At 43.8% G+C, this 15,363-nt stretch overlaps 1 protein-coding gene across 1 annotated transcript in view; it reads left to right on the forward strand.

Annotated features, from left to right (window-relative positions):
• Positions 1–15,363, forward strand: part of Vwa3b (von Willebrand factor A domain containing 3B) — a 162,773-nt gene that overhangs the window by 112,895 nt on the left and 34,515 nt on the right. Inside the window, 3 exon segments of the mRNA XM_032899725.1 lie at positions 660–747; positions 842–998; positions 15,112–15,230. Of these exon segments, the coding sequence (XP_032755616.1) occupies positions 660–747; positions 842–998; positions 15,112–15,230 (364 nt within the window).

Consider the following 15,363-nt stretch of genomic DNA (forward strand, 5'->3'; position numbering starts at 1 on the left):
TAGCTTGTCCTTATCTGACTGCATGCCTTCTGCTCGGGTTCGTGTCCTAAGCCTGCTGCATGCAGTCTGCTCTTCGTGAGCGTTAGCACGCGATCACCATAGCATGTTTTCCCAAGCATTTAGACAACTCACACCTGAACTGCTTTCCTTTGAGCTGCTGCTAATTCAATGGGGAAATTCAAGTTTATATAAGGATATACATTTAAAACTCACCATACTAATTTCAACATTTGAACGTAACAATTCAACAGAATCTTAGAGCCCTTGGTTTCCCATTCCAAGCGGAAGAACCATGAAAACCAAAGTGTCTGAATAGGAACTGGTGATCAAGTTGCTCCCCTAACAGTTGTTGGGGAGCCCAGTGCTGAGTGATCACTGGTACATCGTAGTCTTGCTAAGCGTTTTAAACATGGCTCTGGAGAGGGACCCACGAGCGCACTCTTGCATGGAGAGATGCTCTCTGCATGACAGCTAAGGCAGGGCTGTGTCACCCGTGTCTGCAGCTCCAGTGGAAGCTGCAGATGCATTCTGCCCAAGAGCCTGCTCCAAGTGGGTTACACTATGGCCTCTGAAGTGGGCTGCCATTCTCTCTCCCCCTCAGCAAATGGGAGTGACCCCTGATGCGAGCCCCAGTAGACAGCTTGCACTTCCTTCCACAGAAATGAGCATCCTGCTGATGAACAAGTATCTAGATGACAAGTTGTCAGAAAGCCTCAGTGGAAATGGGAACCAAGTTAGTGACCACACGTGAGTGCTCTGATCTAAGGAGGACAGTCTGCTCTGCTTTTGTTGGTGAGCGACTAAGTTGCACGTTTTTAAACTCTACAGTCTGTGTTCTTAGCTCTTCGGACATGTCCTCCAAAACCTGGCTCCAAATCCATGGCCTGGTGGCCAAGAAACTCACCATCACAGACGCCTTGGCCGGGACCATGGTATCCCACAGCTCCACCTATGTCCCCATCCTGAATAAGAATGTTGTCTCCAAGGTCTTTGATGAGGTAATGTGACTGCCTGTCCCATGTTTGAGGAGGATTTTTTTTTAATTTTCTGCTTAAATTAAAAATAGCCTGCTTTGATGTCTTGAGCAGTTTTAGCAGAGATGTATTAATAAAGGTTACACGTGAATGGGGGAGGGGAGAGGTGGGGATCCTTAAGACTTCTCCTTCTAGGGTGGGAGGAACCGACCTCCGCCAAGCTGGAAGTTTGTAACTTCTTGTTGCTGGGGAGAGGTGTGGATCTACGGAGATGCCGAAAGCTCTCTAGATGGGAGTTATGAGTGAGGATTCAGGGACAGAGTGGTGGAGGACAGGAAAGCTTGGCCGAAGAGACGAGGCCTTTCCTTTTCTCAAGTTGAATGGCATTTTTTTTCCTCCATTATGAAAGTCACCACCACAGGCAAGAAGAGAGGGGCAATGTGGAGGATAAAGCTAAGGTAATCACATTCCTAGAGAAGAAAACAACCCTTCAGTATGAGTGTTTGTGGTAGGGTATATGCCGCCAAGGCCATGTAAATATAGTTAGGCCCAGTTGGCCCTTGGTGTCTGTGAGCTCTTTATCTCGGCTCCAACCATTCTTAGACCAAAAGTTGCATCTGTGTTGAGCATGTTCGTCTCCCTGTTACTGCCTAACCACTGCAGTGTAACAGGTAAGTATTTATGTAGCATTCACACTGTAGCAGGCATTGTGAAAAACTGGTAATTTAAGATACATAGGAGGGTATGGGAAGTTATATGCAGAAAACCCCTCTGTTTAACAGAAGGGTCTTAAGCATCTGAGAAATTTGGTGTTGGCGATGGTGGTAGTATGTTCTAAAGCCAGTACCCCCCACCTCGAGGATCGATTGTACTGAGAAGGAGCCACAGAGTTTTAGAAGGGAGAAATCCTTGTTTTTAGGGAGAACATTTTCGGAAGCAGCCAAATGATAGTGGGGCGTCAAAGGCAGAAGCCGTGTGGATGAGAAGACCGTGATCTACTGTTGCCTAGCGAATATAAGATGCTGGAAGTTTAAGTAGAAACTGTCAGGCTTCCCAGCACCAAAGGGTGTGGCATCCTGAAGGAACTGGTGGGGGAGGAGCTACCGATAGGAGTGGGGGGAGGGGGGAGAAGCTGCTGGAGTAGCTCTTGAACTTGGAAAAGATCATCATGGAGTATAAGTCCCGCTGCGTAATTCTCTCTGCTTTTCATATACATGAAATTCCCCATGAGGGGCTGGGAAATGAAACTAAAGGCAAAAGGATTATTTAGAAAAGCAAGTAAAAGGGGCTCTAACTGGCTTTGAACTCACGGTGGTTGGCGTACTTAGAGCATCAGACGGGCAGATGGGATTCATTTCTGTTAGTCATTAGTCACATGTAACACCGTAAACAATGGAGGTCAGCATCACCCTGTTCTTCACCCCAGAGGTTGTGGGTGGTACTGGTTACCTCAACCATACCTCTGCCTCAAGGCTGCAGAGGCAACAAAATGGAACAAATACTGACTTGTCTCTGCCAGGACATTTTCTTCATGTTGTGTGTGTTTCTTTTATTAATATATTTGAATTTATTAGGAGGAAACCCTGTTTAATGACTTCTCCCAGGAGGTAGAGTTTTCTTGGGCTTATATCATTCCTCTTTGTAACTCTCCCCAGAGCTGGAGATAACACTGGAATGGAAATTTCTCAAAAACAAATGTGATAGACTAGGGAAGTGCAAGCATATGACCAAGAGAAGAAACCAGAAAGAGAATATGTATCCCCTAACTACATCAAAATGGACCACTGCAGAAGAGGGAGTCAGAGGCAGTGGCTGGTACAAGAAACAGGGTTTTCCGGACACAGTGAGGCAGCTGCTCATGTGGACCAATAGTGGTTGTGACAGCAAGGAAAAGACCCACACAAGCTCAAGTCACACCAAACCCCAGCATGGACAGGGGAGGAGGGCACAAAATCCCACCACTAGCCGAGGAGCTCTTGGCAATTCCTCACCTCTGGGAAGAGGGAGTGTTAGTTCTTTAAGGTATGGCCCCTAGTAGGTAGAATATACTCTGGTGATTGGTCCCACACCCAAGAGTATGTGAGCAACACAGTTAGAGTCAGTGGATTTAGAAAAAAAGTTAGGGGCTGGAGAGGTAGCTCAGCGGTTAAGAGCACTGACTGCTGCTCTTCCAGAGGTCATGAGTTCAATTCCCAGCAACCACATGGTGGCTCACAACCATCTGTAATGAGATCTGATGCCCTCTTCTGGTGAAGATAGCTATAGTGTATTTATATATAAAATAAATAAATCTTTAAAAGAAAAAAGTTAGGGTACAATCATGGGCAGGTAGGGAAGGGAGGGTTGATCTAGGAAGAATTAGAGAGGAGGCATGTGGACTACCAACATTTATGAAGTTCTCAAAGAACTAATAAATATGGTGTTTCTGCATAAAAGCACAGTTATAAGAGAACACTGTAGCATTTTTTTTTTCCGGAGTTGAGGACCAAACCCAGGGCCTCACGCTTGCTAGGCAAGCACTCTACCACTGAGCTAAATCCCCAACCCCAAGAATTCCATCATTAATACGCACGTGTGATTCAGTATACATCAGTACTAATGTTCAGCCTGGATACACACATAACAAGCTTGCCACGAAGAGACATGAACATGATAAATGCTCCACTGAAAAATCTGAGAGAAAAAGCCAAGGAGACACACACAAATATTTAGCTTTAGAGGCAACCAGATACATGAGGTCAGACAAATACAAATAGAAAACCAATTGCATACCCCTTTCCCCATCAAATTGGGAAGGTTAACACACACACACACACACACACACACACACACACACACACACACACACCACACACAGAGGAGTCAGTGGGATGGCTGGGTGGATCAAGACTTCGGCCACCACGTCTGACTTGAATGGGATGGGAAAGTTACCTCTGCAAGTTTGTCCCCTGGCTCCGATGTATGTGTCAAGAAAGTAAAGCTTGGATGGATTAAAGACTTTCAACTTTGTCTTGAAGAAAATGAGAGAGGCTTTTTTCACTGGACAAAGTTAACCCTGGCTCTTTGGTGCCAGGTCAAAGAAGAGCGCAGAGATGTGACGCTGAGCGCCCAAGTCTGGACAGCCAGGACCCAGTGGTGACACTCGGTATCGATGGAGACTGGTGTGAAGTCATGTTGTCTGGGCTGAAAGATGTGAGGTGGGGAGAGGCAGGTCCAGAATGATCCTTAAGATTTCACCCCGACAGAGGCGGCCTCAAAAGCACACAGCAGACGCAAGGCTGCTGACTCAATCTATGGTCCTGACAAAACTGACACACGCCCCCACGGAGGAATGAAATTAGACCAGCAACTCTCACCATGGAGAAGCATCAGTTCAAAGTGGGTCAACGTTTAAAACATGAGACACCAAGACTGCTAGAGGAAACCAGGGAATACACTTCAAGTCACAGGCTCAGTCAAGGGTATTCCGGACAAACCTCCAGTGGCACAGGAAACTGACCCATGAACCAACGGACAGGATGGCGTGAAATTAAAATGTTTCTCGGCAGGAAAGGAAATATTCTAGGCAGAAGCACACAACCCGTGGGAGGGAGAAGAATCTTTGCCAACTGTACTTCAGACAGGAGGTCGACATCTACAATATAAAGAACCGAGAGAATTAAACACTAAAACGTGAAACTGCCTATTGAGAAATGGGATGGGGGTTGGGGATTTAGCTCAGCGGTAGAGCACTTGCCTAGCAAGCGCAAGGACCTGGGTTCGGTCCCCAGCTCCGAAAAAAGAGAAATGGGATAACGAAACGAATTGTTCTCCAAACAGGCAAGAAATACTTTTTAAAACCCCCCGACATCCTTAGCAACCAAGTAAATGCTAATTTAAGCCACTCAGATAGTCCTGTCTCACCCGATCTTAATTGCTCACAACAATTGACCATGAAATGTGTGGAGGATATGAGGAAGAAAGGGCCCAAACCACCCTGGGAGGAGTGGACTAACACAGCCATTATGGAAGCATTGCTCAAGAAAATTAAAAACAGGACTATGATCTGATCCGGATATACTATGCCATGGAATTCATATCCTACAGCGGAGATGTCTGTGGGTCACACTCATGGCTGCTGCCTTCCCAATATCCAGGAAGTGGAAGCTGCCTAGACATCATCCAGTAGTTAGGCGGATCATGAAAATGGGGCGTATATAAGGAACGGTGTGTTCCTCAGCTGATAAAGAAGGAGTGAAGTTATGAGATCTGCAGGAGACTGCCGATCTGCGAAGAATTATACTACGTGAAATGACCCAGGCTCAGGAACACAGACGGCACATGTTCTCATGTGCGCGACCTGTGTCAGTTACTTTTCTGCTGTTGACAAAGGTCATGACTAAAGGAGGAGGGAATTCTGGTTTGTGGCTCCAGAGGGATCCGTCTATCATGGTGGAGAGGCACAAGCTGCAAGCCGCAGACAGTAGGCATGGCCAGAGCAGGAAGCCAAGTTCTCATCCCTCGTTCTTTACTGTAAGCACAAAGCAGAGAGAAAAATCTGCAACTGACACAGGCATTCTATTTCTTGCTTTCTTTTTTAAAGATTTATTTATCATTCATACACACACACACACACACACACACATATATATATATATATATACACACTGTCTCTGTCTTCAGACACACACCAGACAAGAGCATCAGATCCCATTGCAGATGGTTGTGAGCCACCATGCAGTTGCTAGGAATTGAACTCAGGACCTCTGGAAGAGCAGTCAGTGCTCTTAACCGCTGAGCATCTCTCTAGCCTTCAAAGCTTTTAATTTTTAAGCCTACCTCCAATGACATATTTCCCGTAGCAAGGCCACAGCACCCAGATCTCTCCAAGCAATGCCACTAACCAGGAACCAAGTAGCCTTGTTGAGTTGGCATACCACTGTAGGCGTGGGCTTTAAGACCCTCTTCCTAGCTGCCTGGAAGCGAGTCTTCCACTACTCAGCAAAATTCTAACTAAGACAGTGCTCTTAACCGCTAAGCCACCTCTCCAGCCCCCAGCATTCTTTTTCCATTCTTCCTGTTTATATCTGGGGGTCTCTTCCAGTCTAAGGAAATACTAGGGAATAAAAGATACAAACAGAAGATACTTGAGGTTTACTCATCGGCCTTTTGCAATGCATTCTACATCATTTACTGCTGACGTCACAGTGCTGTGCAATCCGGCATCTCAAACTCTACTTTTGATCAACCATTGCCCATTGCCTTCCGCTCTGCCCCTTTACTGAAGCCTCTAGAACCAGCATCCCACATCTAGCAGTTCCTCCTTTTAAGGTATGAGTAGGTGCGACCATGTTCTCTCATCATGGCTGGAAAGATGGCTTCGGAATTAAGGGCAATTGTCCTTGCAGAATACCCTGGCTCAGTTCCCAGCAGCCAAGTCGGGTGGCTCCCTACTGCCTGTGACTCCACCTCCAGGGGATCTAATGCCCTCCCCCAGCCTGTGTGGGCATTACACTCACATGCACAGACACACAGACACATATGCATATACAGAATTAAAAATAAATCTTACAACGATCACAGGTAAGTAAGTCACGCATGTGCTAATTGGCTCGAATGAATCACGTCACATTGTAAACTAATACCTGCTGCAGAACTTATTTAATTTCCATCTGGGGGTTTTACCCCATCTGTAACCATTATTTTCCTGGATAAAAGACACACAACTTTTATTGTTTATAATGAACCTTAAATAGCACAAGAACTGTGTTCCATCTGGACTGCTCTTCATGTAATGGCCAACCCTCAGGGCCACATTTTTTGTGACTCACCTAACCCATAGGGACTTTTCTTCCTCCTTCATTCACCTTCTCCCTCATGTGGTTCTCCTCCGACCCTCTAAGCCCAGGAATCCTAAACCCCACCTATATCTCTTCTTCCCAGCTATTGGCTGATGGCATCTTTATTTACCAATCAGAAATAACTTTGGGGCAAGGTCACATAGCATCACTCGGGTCTAAGGGCAGACTCTCATCTCTGGGGCAGTGCACTTAGCATTACAACACACAGCACAAGACCAAACCTCACCCAATACCAAACCTTCACACTGTGCCCTAAAAAAGTACAGTTATGATTTGTCAAGAAAAGAAGTCAAAAATTTAAGGGCCTAAACTGTATTTTGTAGATGAGATTGAAATTCTTTACTGTGCGTCTCTATCCCTATCTAACACTTGCCCTTCTGTTAATGAGGAAGGGTGAGTTTGTGGAGCACTATCCTGTCTGCCTGCCTGCCTGCCTGCCTGCCTGCCTGCCTGTCTGCCTGCCCTGTCTGCCTGTCTGTCTGTCTGTCCGGGATGAGAATGGAAGGTGCCTCCAAAGGTGCCAAACACAAGTACCCTTGGGAGAATGCCCATCCCCTTCCCTTTGGCCTTGCTTTCTGAGGCTAAATGCTAGAATGTTCTCCTAAAAATCAGGACCCTAACTCCTGCCCCTCCTGAATTTTTCCTTCATATCAATCCCAGAGTAGACTCTAGTTTTTATTAGAGTCTTAGTTAGGGTTTTACTGCTGTGAACAGACACCATGACCTAGGCAACTCTTACAAGGACAACATTTAGTTGGGGCTGGCTTACATGTTCAGAGGTTCAGTCCATCATCATCAAGGCGGGAACATGGCAGCATCCAGGCAGGCATGGTTCAGGAGGAGCTGAGGGTTCTACATTTTCATCTGAAGGCTGTTAGTGGAAGACTGACTTCCAGGCAGCTTGGATGAGGGTATTAAATCCCACTCCTACAGTGACACACCCACTCCAACAAGGCCACACCTACTCCAACCAGGCCACACCTTCTAATAGTGTCACTCCCCGGGCCAAGCACATATAAATCATCTCAAGTACTGACTGCTCTCCCAGAGGTCCTGAGTTCAATTCCCAGCAGCCACACGGTGGCTCACAACCATCTGTAGTGGGAGCTGATGCCCTCTTCTGGTGTGTCTGAACACAGCTACAGTGTACACATATAAGATAAATAAAATATTTATTAAAAAACTGATATGCTAAAATATCTCCCACCCTATTGGAGACACTTTTTTAAAATTTGAATAATTTTTGTAAGAAAGATTAAGCTGGCAAACAGATGGGCCTGCATCTTATCTTGCCGCCTGGAGAACTTGAACTGACTCCTCTGTGCGGCACCTGCATGTCTGGTTTTGTATGGACTCTTGGCTTCATTCATGGCCTGCCCAGGCTTTCTTTCCTCTGCTGAGGCACAATGCTATTCTGCTTTCCGGTTCCCTGGACCAGTATCAAATCCGTCACCTTGGAAATGAGAAGAAAGGTTACCCTAGCAACTGTTCATTACAAGATATAAAATAGGCCAGATAATTTTATCTCAGCCCTTTCAAAAAGAGAAATCCATCGCCAAACCATACACAGAATGAAACTGCTTTAGCCAATTGATGAGCCTAGAAGTCAGAGCTCTTTATTGATAATTGCTCTTTTAAAAATAAGAGATTGAGGTAATGTGGGAAGATTAGCCTACATTATTGACAGCATACCATATCATCATCATCATCATCATCATCATCATCATCATCATCATCATCATCATCATCATCATCATCTCCATCTCCATCATCACCAGCACCAGCACCATGACATCTGTTATAGCATCCCTTCTAGACCTTCTTGCCTTGTCCTCTGGGTTCTTTGCACACCATCTCTACCATCTGCTGGAGGACCATGAAGGGCCTGTGATCTATTATTCTGTGATGGCTACTGGTCATGCACTAGGCTCTGAGGAAAGCATTTGACGTCATTAATGCATCTATCCAGAATCCTAGCGCAACCCATGAGGTATCTACCCATCTCATCACTTAGTCAGCAGGAATGCTACCTACAAAGAGATCAGTGACGTTGTTTAAATCCAATTCTCCTGCTTTCAAATATAGGAGGATATCTATATCCCCAGCGCTCAGGAGGCTGATCAGAAGAACGGCTGCAAGTTCAAAGCCAGCCTGGGCTACAGAGTGAAGCCTAGCCCAGCCTGGGCTACAGTGTGAGACCCTGTCAAAAACAACCCAGCAAACAAACAGCAAATACAGGAGGATTAAACATAAAATGACCGATGGGAAAAAATAAAAAAATTTAAATGACAGTCGTTACAAAAGATTATAGATATAGATTAGATAAGATATAGATTAGATATAAATAATATAGCTATAGGTGTGGTGTAGGTACATATATGTGTGTGTACATATATATACCTATACCATATATACGTGTGTGTATGTATATATACACACATACATATATATGAGTATAAAGGTATATATGTATAACATATATCTATTTTATCTATACTTATATATGTATATGTATATATACATATATGCACATACATATATACATACATGTACATACATATACATATATACATACATATACATGTACATACATATACATATATACATACATATACATATATGCATATACATATATATATATGAAAAGGAAGCATTCGAATGGCCAGGCCTTTTTTGATACATTCATGCCCTTTGTTCTTTTCTTTAGGGTCTAACCACAGTGAAATCACACTGTACACAACAGTGTTCATGCCCATATTTTCACTCAGGTGTCCAACAACATTACAGAGCATCAGCAAACGCTTACTTTTCTAAATTTTGGATCTAAAGCGTGGGTGACAATCAGTGCCCCAGTCACACGCTCTGATGGCTTTCGAGCAATCTTGTTGACACACCGCTCTGCCAGTCAGTCCTGGGCCTGTCTTCACGGGTTCGATGGAGCTTGCAGAGGCTTCCATCTGAAGAGCGCACTCTTCAGAGTCAGCACTTCACAGTTTGGACAGCTGCAATTTCTAGATCACATCTGTATCAGAAGCCTGTCCCCGAGAGACATTTCCATTAGACCTGTCCCATCAGAGCCTTTGTGTGGCTAGTTTGGAAACCACGGAAATCCATGAATTTCATCCAGGTTCAACAATGAAATGTATAGTAATCAATTTCATACTGTTTTCTCAGTTTCGCATTCTGACTCCTAATGTCATCCGGTAAACTCTTTCCGATGATTGTTTGATTAATTTTTATAATATTTACTTATATAAACTGTGAAGCTGGACACATGGCTCACAGAGCTTGTACTGTTCTTCCCAGAGGACCTGAGTTTTATTCCAATGCCCGTGTCAGATGACCCACAGCTCCCTGCACCTCCAGTTCCAGGGCTCTGGCGCCCTCTTCTGGCCTCCTTGGGTGCCTTCACACACATGCACATACACAACACAGACCTATAGGCTTACACATAAACATTCAAAAGATACCTTTTTAAAATAGTTCATTAAACAGTGACAACATATTGAACCACTCCTCCTGTTTTGGGGACAACCTACATGGGATTCTGAGACTGTTCACTTCCCTCTATCTTTCTGGTACCACTAAGACAGAAATAGCATACACACAAAATAAACTAAATGAAAATTTGGCCTTTTCTACTTCTACATAGAAGTGGCATGATTTCATTTCAATATTCAAGTACTTTGCCACATTTGAATTATAAATCTCTTAAAAATCCTTCTCACATTATTCATAGCCAGGAAACCTTTCCCCCAACTGACAACATCCTCCTTCACCCCACACGTTTCTTAGAACACAAATTTAGCAGACTCTAAGCTTCGTGTTTTAAATATCAAACTGCCAAAAAGATGTTTTCGGCCTCCGTTTTAGTTTCTTGTGTTATTCAACAAGTGGTTACTTGGTGCACACATTATGTCAGCAAAAACAATTTATGTGCATGTGTGTGCACACACATATGCCATGAAAGTAGGGCACGCATGCGCCACAGTGTGCACGTAGAGGCGAGAGGACAGCCTTGTGGAGGGAAGCCTCCCTCCCTCTATGTGGGCCATGATGGGTCGGGTGGCTAGGCTTGTATAGAAACTGTCACTGAGCCCCAGCAGGCAACACTAACAGAAACAGAATAAAGTGGGCAGGAGACATGGCTCTGTGGTTAAGAGCACTGACTTCTTTTCCAGAAGACCCGAGGTTGATTTCCCAATACCTAGGTGTTGGCTTACAACCCTCTGCAAAGTCCAGTTCCAGAGGCTCTGACAGGCTCTTCTGGCCTGTGAGGTACCAGGCTCACACATGGTGCTCAGACATACGTATAGGCAAAATACCCATACACAGAAAAAGAATAGTGTGAGAAACACTTGTAAGTGTATAGTTTAATGGACACTTTAGTTGGCCATCTAGCAGAAATTACAATTAAATGTGTTTGTAATGGGATTGAATGAAAACATATGTAGAGAATGCCTGTTGTTCTTGGTAGAGAGTGAGGGTGAGTTCTATTATTATTATTATTGTTATTATCATTATCATTATTATTATAGTAATATCATCATCATAAAGTTAATTTTCAGTTCTTTTCAGCCTTTATTTCCTCTAACAGTGGGAAAACGTTATCAGCCCATTTTGCCCACCCCACGGATCCTAGAAATTTCTGCCTCTGTAGTCCATTAATCTTGTCTCTCTAATCTTGTCTCTCTAACTCGCCTTCCTCCCTCTCTCAGCACCTATGCTACACCTCTAGCATGCTGCCATCTTGATCTTAGAGGCATCGCTGCTTGCCTCTAAGGGGCATTGATTGATGTGAACGGGATGAGGTCTCTAGTTTTGCCTCAGAGAACTAAAGTAGATGACGCCTCATTACCAAATACTGTCTAGAAGGATTCCCCCAGCCAAGTTCTATAAGTACGAAGGAAGCCATTTCCAAGGGGGTTCTGATCATATGCCTTTATTTCCTCTCAGACAGAGCCCCCAGTTGCTACACCCACCCCACCTGCTCCTCTGAAAAGCCAATCAGCCATGACTCTGACCCCCTAAGCTCTGGAATGCCCCTTATGACACAGGCTTTGACATCATAAAGAGGGGGTAGCATCTTGTCTCTTAAGTAGCCACCATGTTGTAAAAACTAAGACCAAAGACTGCAGTTGTGGAGTATGCGTTTGTGTTCCCTGAATCCTGTGTGCAGAAAGGAAGGAGAGTGGGTGCTCACAAGTGAGATTTGAACATCTACGTTCAAGTCCAAGATGGCCGTGCAAGGCGTGAGGTCTCGATCTACTAAACAGGGAAGTACGGTATGAGTTTGCTTTTGGTTAAGTAGTCAAGGGTTCGACTAAACACTTTTTAGCACTGAGTTATCATCAACATGTAAACTAGGAGAGACATAGGCAGACTTCTAAAGGGGTACTTTCCTACCAGGTCACAGGTCTTGTTTGGGTTGATATGTTTTTCCTCTCAATTTTTGTGACATTGCTCTATTTTGAAGGGACAGTACACACACACACACACACACACACACACACACACACACACACACACACACACACACACTTACACGCAATCTTCGGTTTCAAAGCCCAGGCATTTCACCTTTAACCTCTTGTTCAGTTTACTTCCCTTTGAAAGGTTGCGCTCCGGAGCCACTTGCTGCCACCCTGTGGTTTCCGAGAAGCTGGTGGAGTGCCAAAGCTCTTAACGTTACGCCTGTTCTCTTCTCTTTTCTAAACCTTTGCCTCCTTTATTTGCTCGAACCCTGACTAATTCGAGAATGAATATGCGTTGTTTAAAAGTAAAATCTTTAAAAAAAAAAAAAAGTCTTGCCTACTTCCTGTAACTCCCAAGTCACTATTTTTGATAGTTTTGACCCCAACGTTATGAATGTTTTAGATACTTTTGGAGATAGTCAAGGTGTCGGAAGTAAGGACTAGGAGTTCACATCACTTTGTTTTGAGACAGTGTCTCTGTGTAGCCCTGGCTGTACTGGAACTCTGAAGCCCAAGCGGGCCTCGAACTCAGAGATCTACCTGCCTCTGCCTCCCAAGTGCCGGGACTAACGGCGTGTGCCACCACTGCCTGGTCCCACACCACCTTTTTTCTTCTTTTTAATGTTTCAATACAAAAATACTAAACTATATCTCTACCCTAAAACTATACCGTTAAAGAAAAGACTCAAAATAGTGCAACCTTTATTCTGGGGACAGAAGATAGAGCTGGGGGGGCTTCGGTCACACTCTCTGTACAAGGACCCAGACCCTCCCAAGCACTCAGGCTGATGGCGCCCATTATCAAACTTTGGCCAGCACCCATCACGATTGTTAATGAAGGGTATCTTTCTACCCTTTTTTGCAGTTTAAATCTATAGATACAGCCATCATTTTTGAAGCCTCTGCATGCATGGATTCATGTACACACGTGCACTCACACACACACTCACATGCTTGCACATGCACACACACTTGTACACACCCGTACACACACATGTATGTGTGTGCACACTCATACACTCTCACACACACAGACACATGCACACTCATACACTCACACACACACAGACACATGCACACTCATATACTCCCACACACACACAGACACATGCACACTCATACACACACACACACACACACATACACACACACACACACACCAGATGTTGCTCCTTATATGACCTCCCTCTTTGATTCTATTCTTTTGACATTTCTATTACTTCCTGTTGAGGTTTCTAAATCTCCATCCATATAACCTTCTATCACCCATTTATCTGCGGGGACACGCTGTATTATGGGGGAAAGTATACATTATTTCACGAGGTATTTTTTAAATGTTTATGCCTAGTTTTAACTTTATTCAATCTGTGAAGAGTATTTCTATATTTCAGTTCAAATGTCATTTTCCCATGATTCAAAAATGTGCGGCCATTTCTTCTTAGAATTTCAGTAAGCTCTCATCTTTGGGAAGCCTAGTTGACACCAAACAAAAGGTTCTCTTCTCAGTTGAGTGCCATGCCTCAAACAAGCACAGATAAGAAAGGGTGAAGAACGATTTCCTCCTTGCAGTAGATAAAGAGAACATAGGAGTCATTTATACATGTTGTTATGTGCACATGTGATACCCTCTCCAGATGAAGGAAGTGTGAGGGCTTTACTGGGAATTTCACACATACTCACACAGGGAACCACTTAAGGGGTTCCCACTGCCATGCCATCACTGGACACAAAGCCAGCAACCCACGGCTTCACCCAGGCACACCTGTCTACATTGCTCTTCAACTTCATAACTCTCCATGTACAGCTTCTTTCTTCTTTTTTTGCACTGGTTTCTTAATATATGTTGGCACAGTTTTAGAAGCTGGAGGGGCATAACGACATAAACTGTACCATCTTAATTGAAATTAGGACTTTCTTATTAAAAGTAATTTCTTAGGGTTGGAGAGATGGCTCACTGGTTAAGAGCACTCGTTGCTTTTGCAAAGAACCCAGCATGCATACCATGAGTCTTAATCACCTATGACTTCAGTTCCAGAGGATCTAATGCCCTCTTCCAGCTTCACAAATACCACATATGCAAGTGGTGCACATACACACACATACATGCACCCACACACGTGTGCACACACATGCACACACATGCAAAACACAAAAAATAAAATGAATATGTCAAAAAAGTAATTTTTTTGATTTCCAGAATGCTTGCCTACTCCCGTGGTTGGGATCACATACAGTTGAAAACATCAATAGCATGGTTTGGTCTTTACCTACTAGACCTTTTCCTTTCTGTTTAATATTATGTATGGATTATTAACATGTAAAATCTTATATTTTATTATATATAATATTATGTATATACATATATATCCATGTATATAAAATGGTCCTATTTATTATTGCCTATACTTAAGAACTTACTAGAAGCCTCTAGAGATAATATTCAGCTACGACAATGATTTCTTGAAGCGATTTCTTTTTCTGTTGGTTTTATTGTGTGGTAGTGGTCTTTAAAATGTATAGTTTCGGGGTTGGGGATTTAGCTCAGTGGTAGAGCGCTTGCCTAGCAAACGCAAGGCCCTGGGTTCGGTCCCCAGCTCCGAAAAAAAGAAAAAGAAAAAAAAATGTATAGTTTCTAAAATCGGGGTGAGCTTAGTAACTCTATCTCTTATTCTTACGTCCAAGATTTACTGTATTCTGTTTTTCGACACTTAAGTGAGGATTTTTATAGAGTTTTTATAGTTTTTTAACGTACCCAGATAAGTGCACCCTTGAGGGCTCCCGTGAACCTGTTGAGTGACTCTCCTTTCTGTGGCTGCTGTGCAGATGTTCCCTGTGGCACATATGTGCAGTAACAGCGATAAGATGATATTAATTAACCCTCGTGGAGTCAACCTCAATATGTACAAGCAAAATGTGGAGCAAGCCATCAAATCCTATGAGAAGTGAGTATTAATCATGGGCATGCTCAAGGAGAATTCATTTGGGCTTCTTCCCTTTTGTTTGTAGCTTAGAACGCCTTGTCTTTAAACAGCAATTATAAAACAGCCCCCTATCAACACCAGCCTCGAAGTAAGA

This window comes from Rattus rattus, chromosome 4 (assembly GCF_011064425.1).
Source record: "Rattus rattus isolate New Zealand chromosome 4, Rrattus_CSIRO_v1, whole genome shotgun sequence".
NCBI lineage: Eukaryota > Metazoa > Chordata > Mammalia > Rodentia > Muridae > Rattus > Rattus rattus.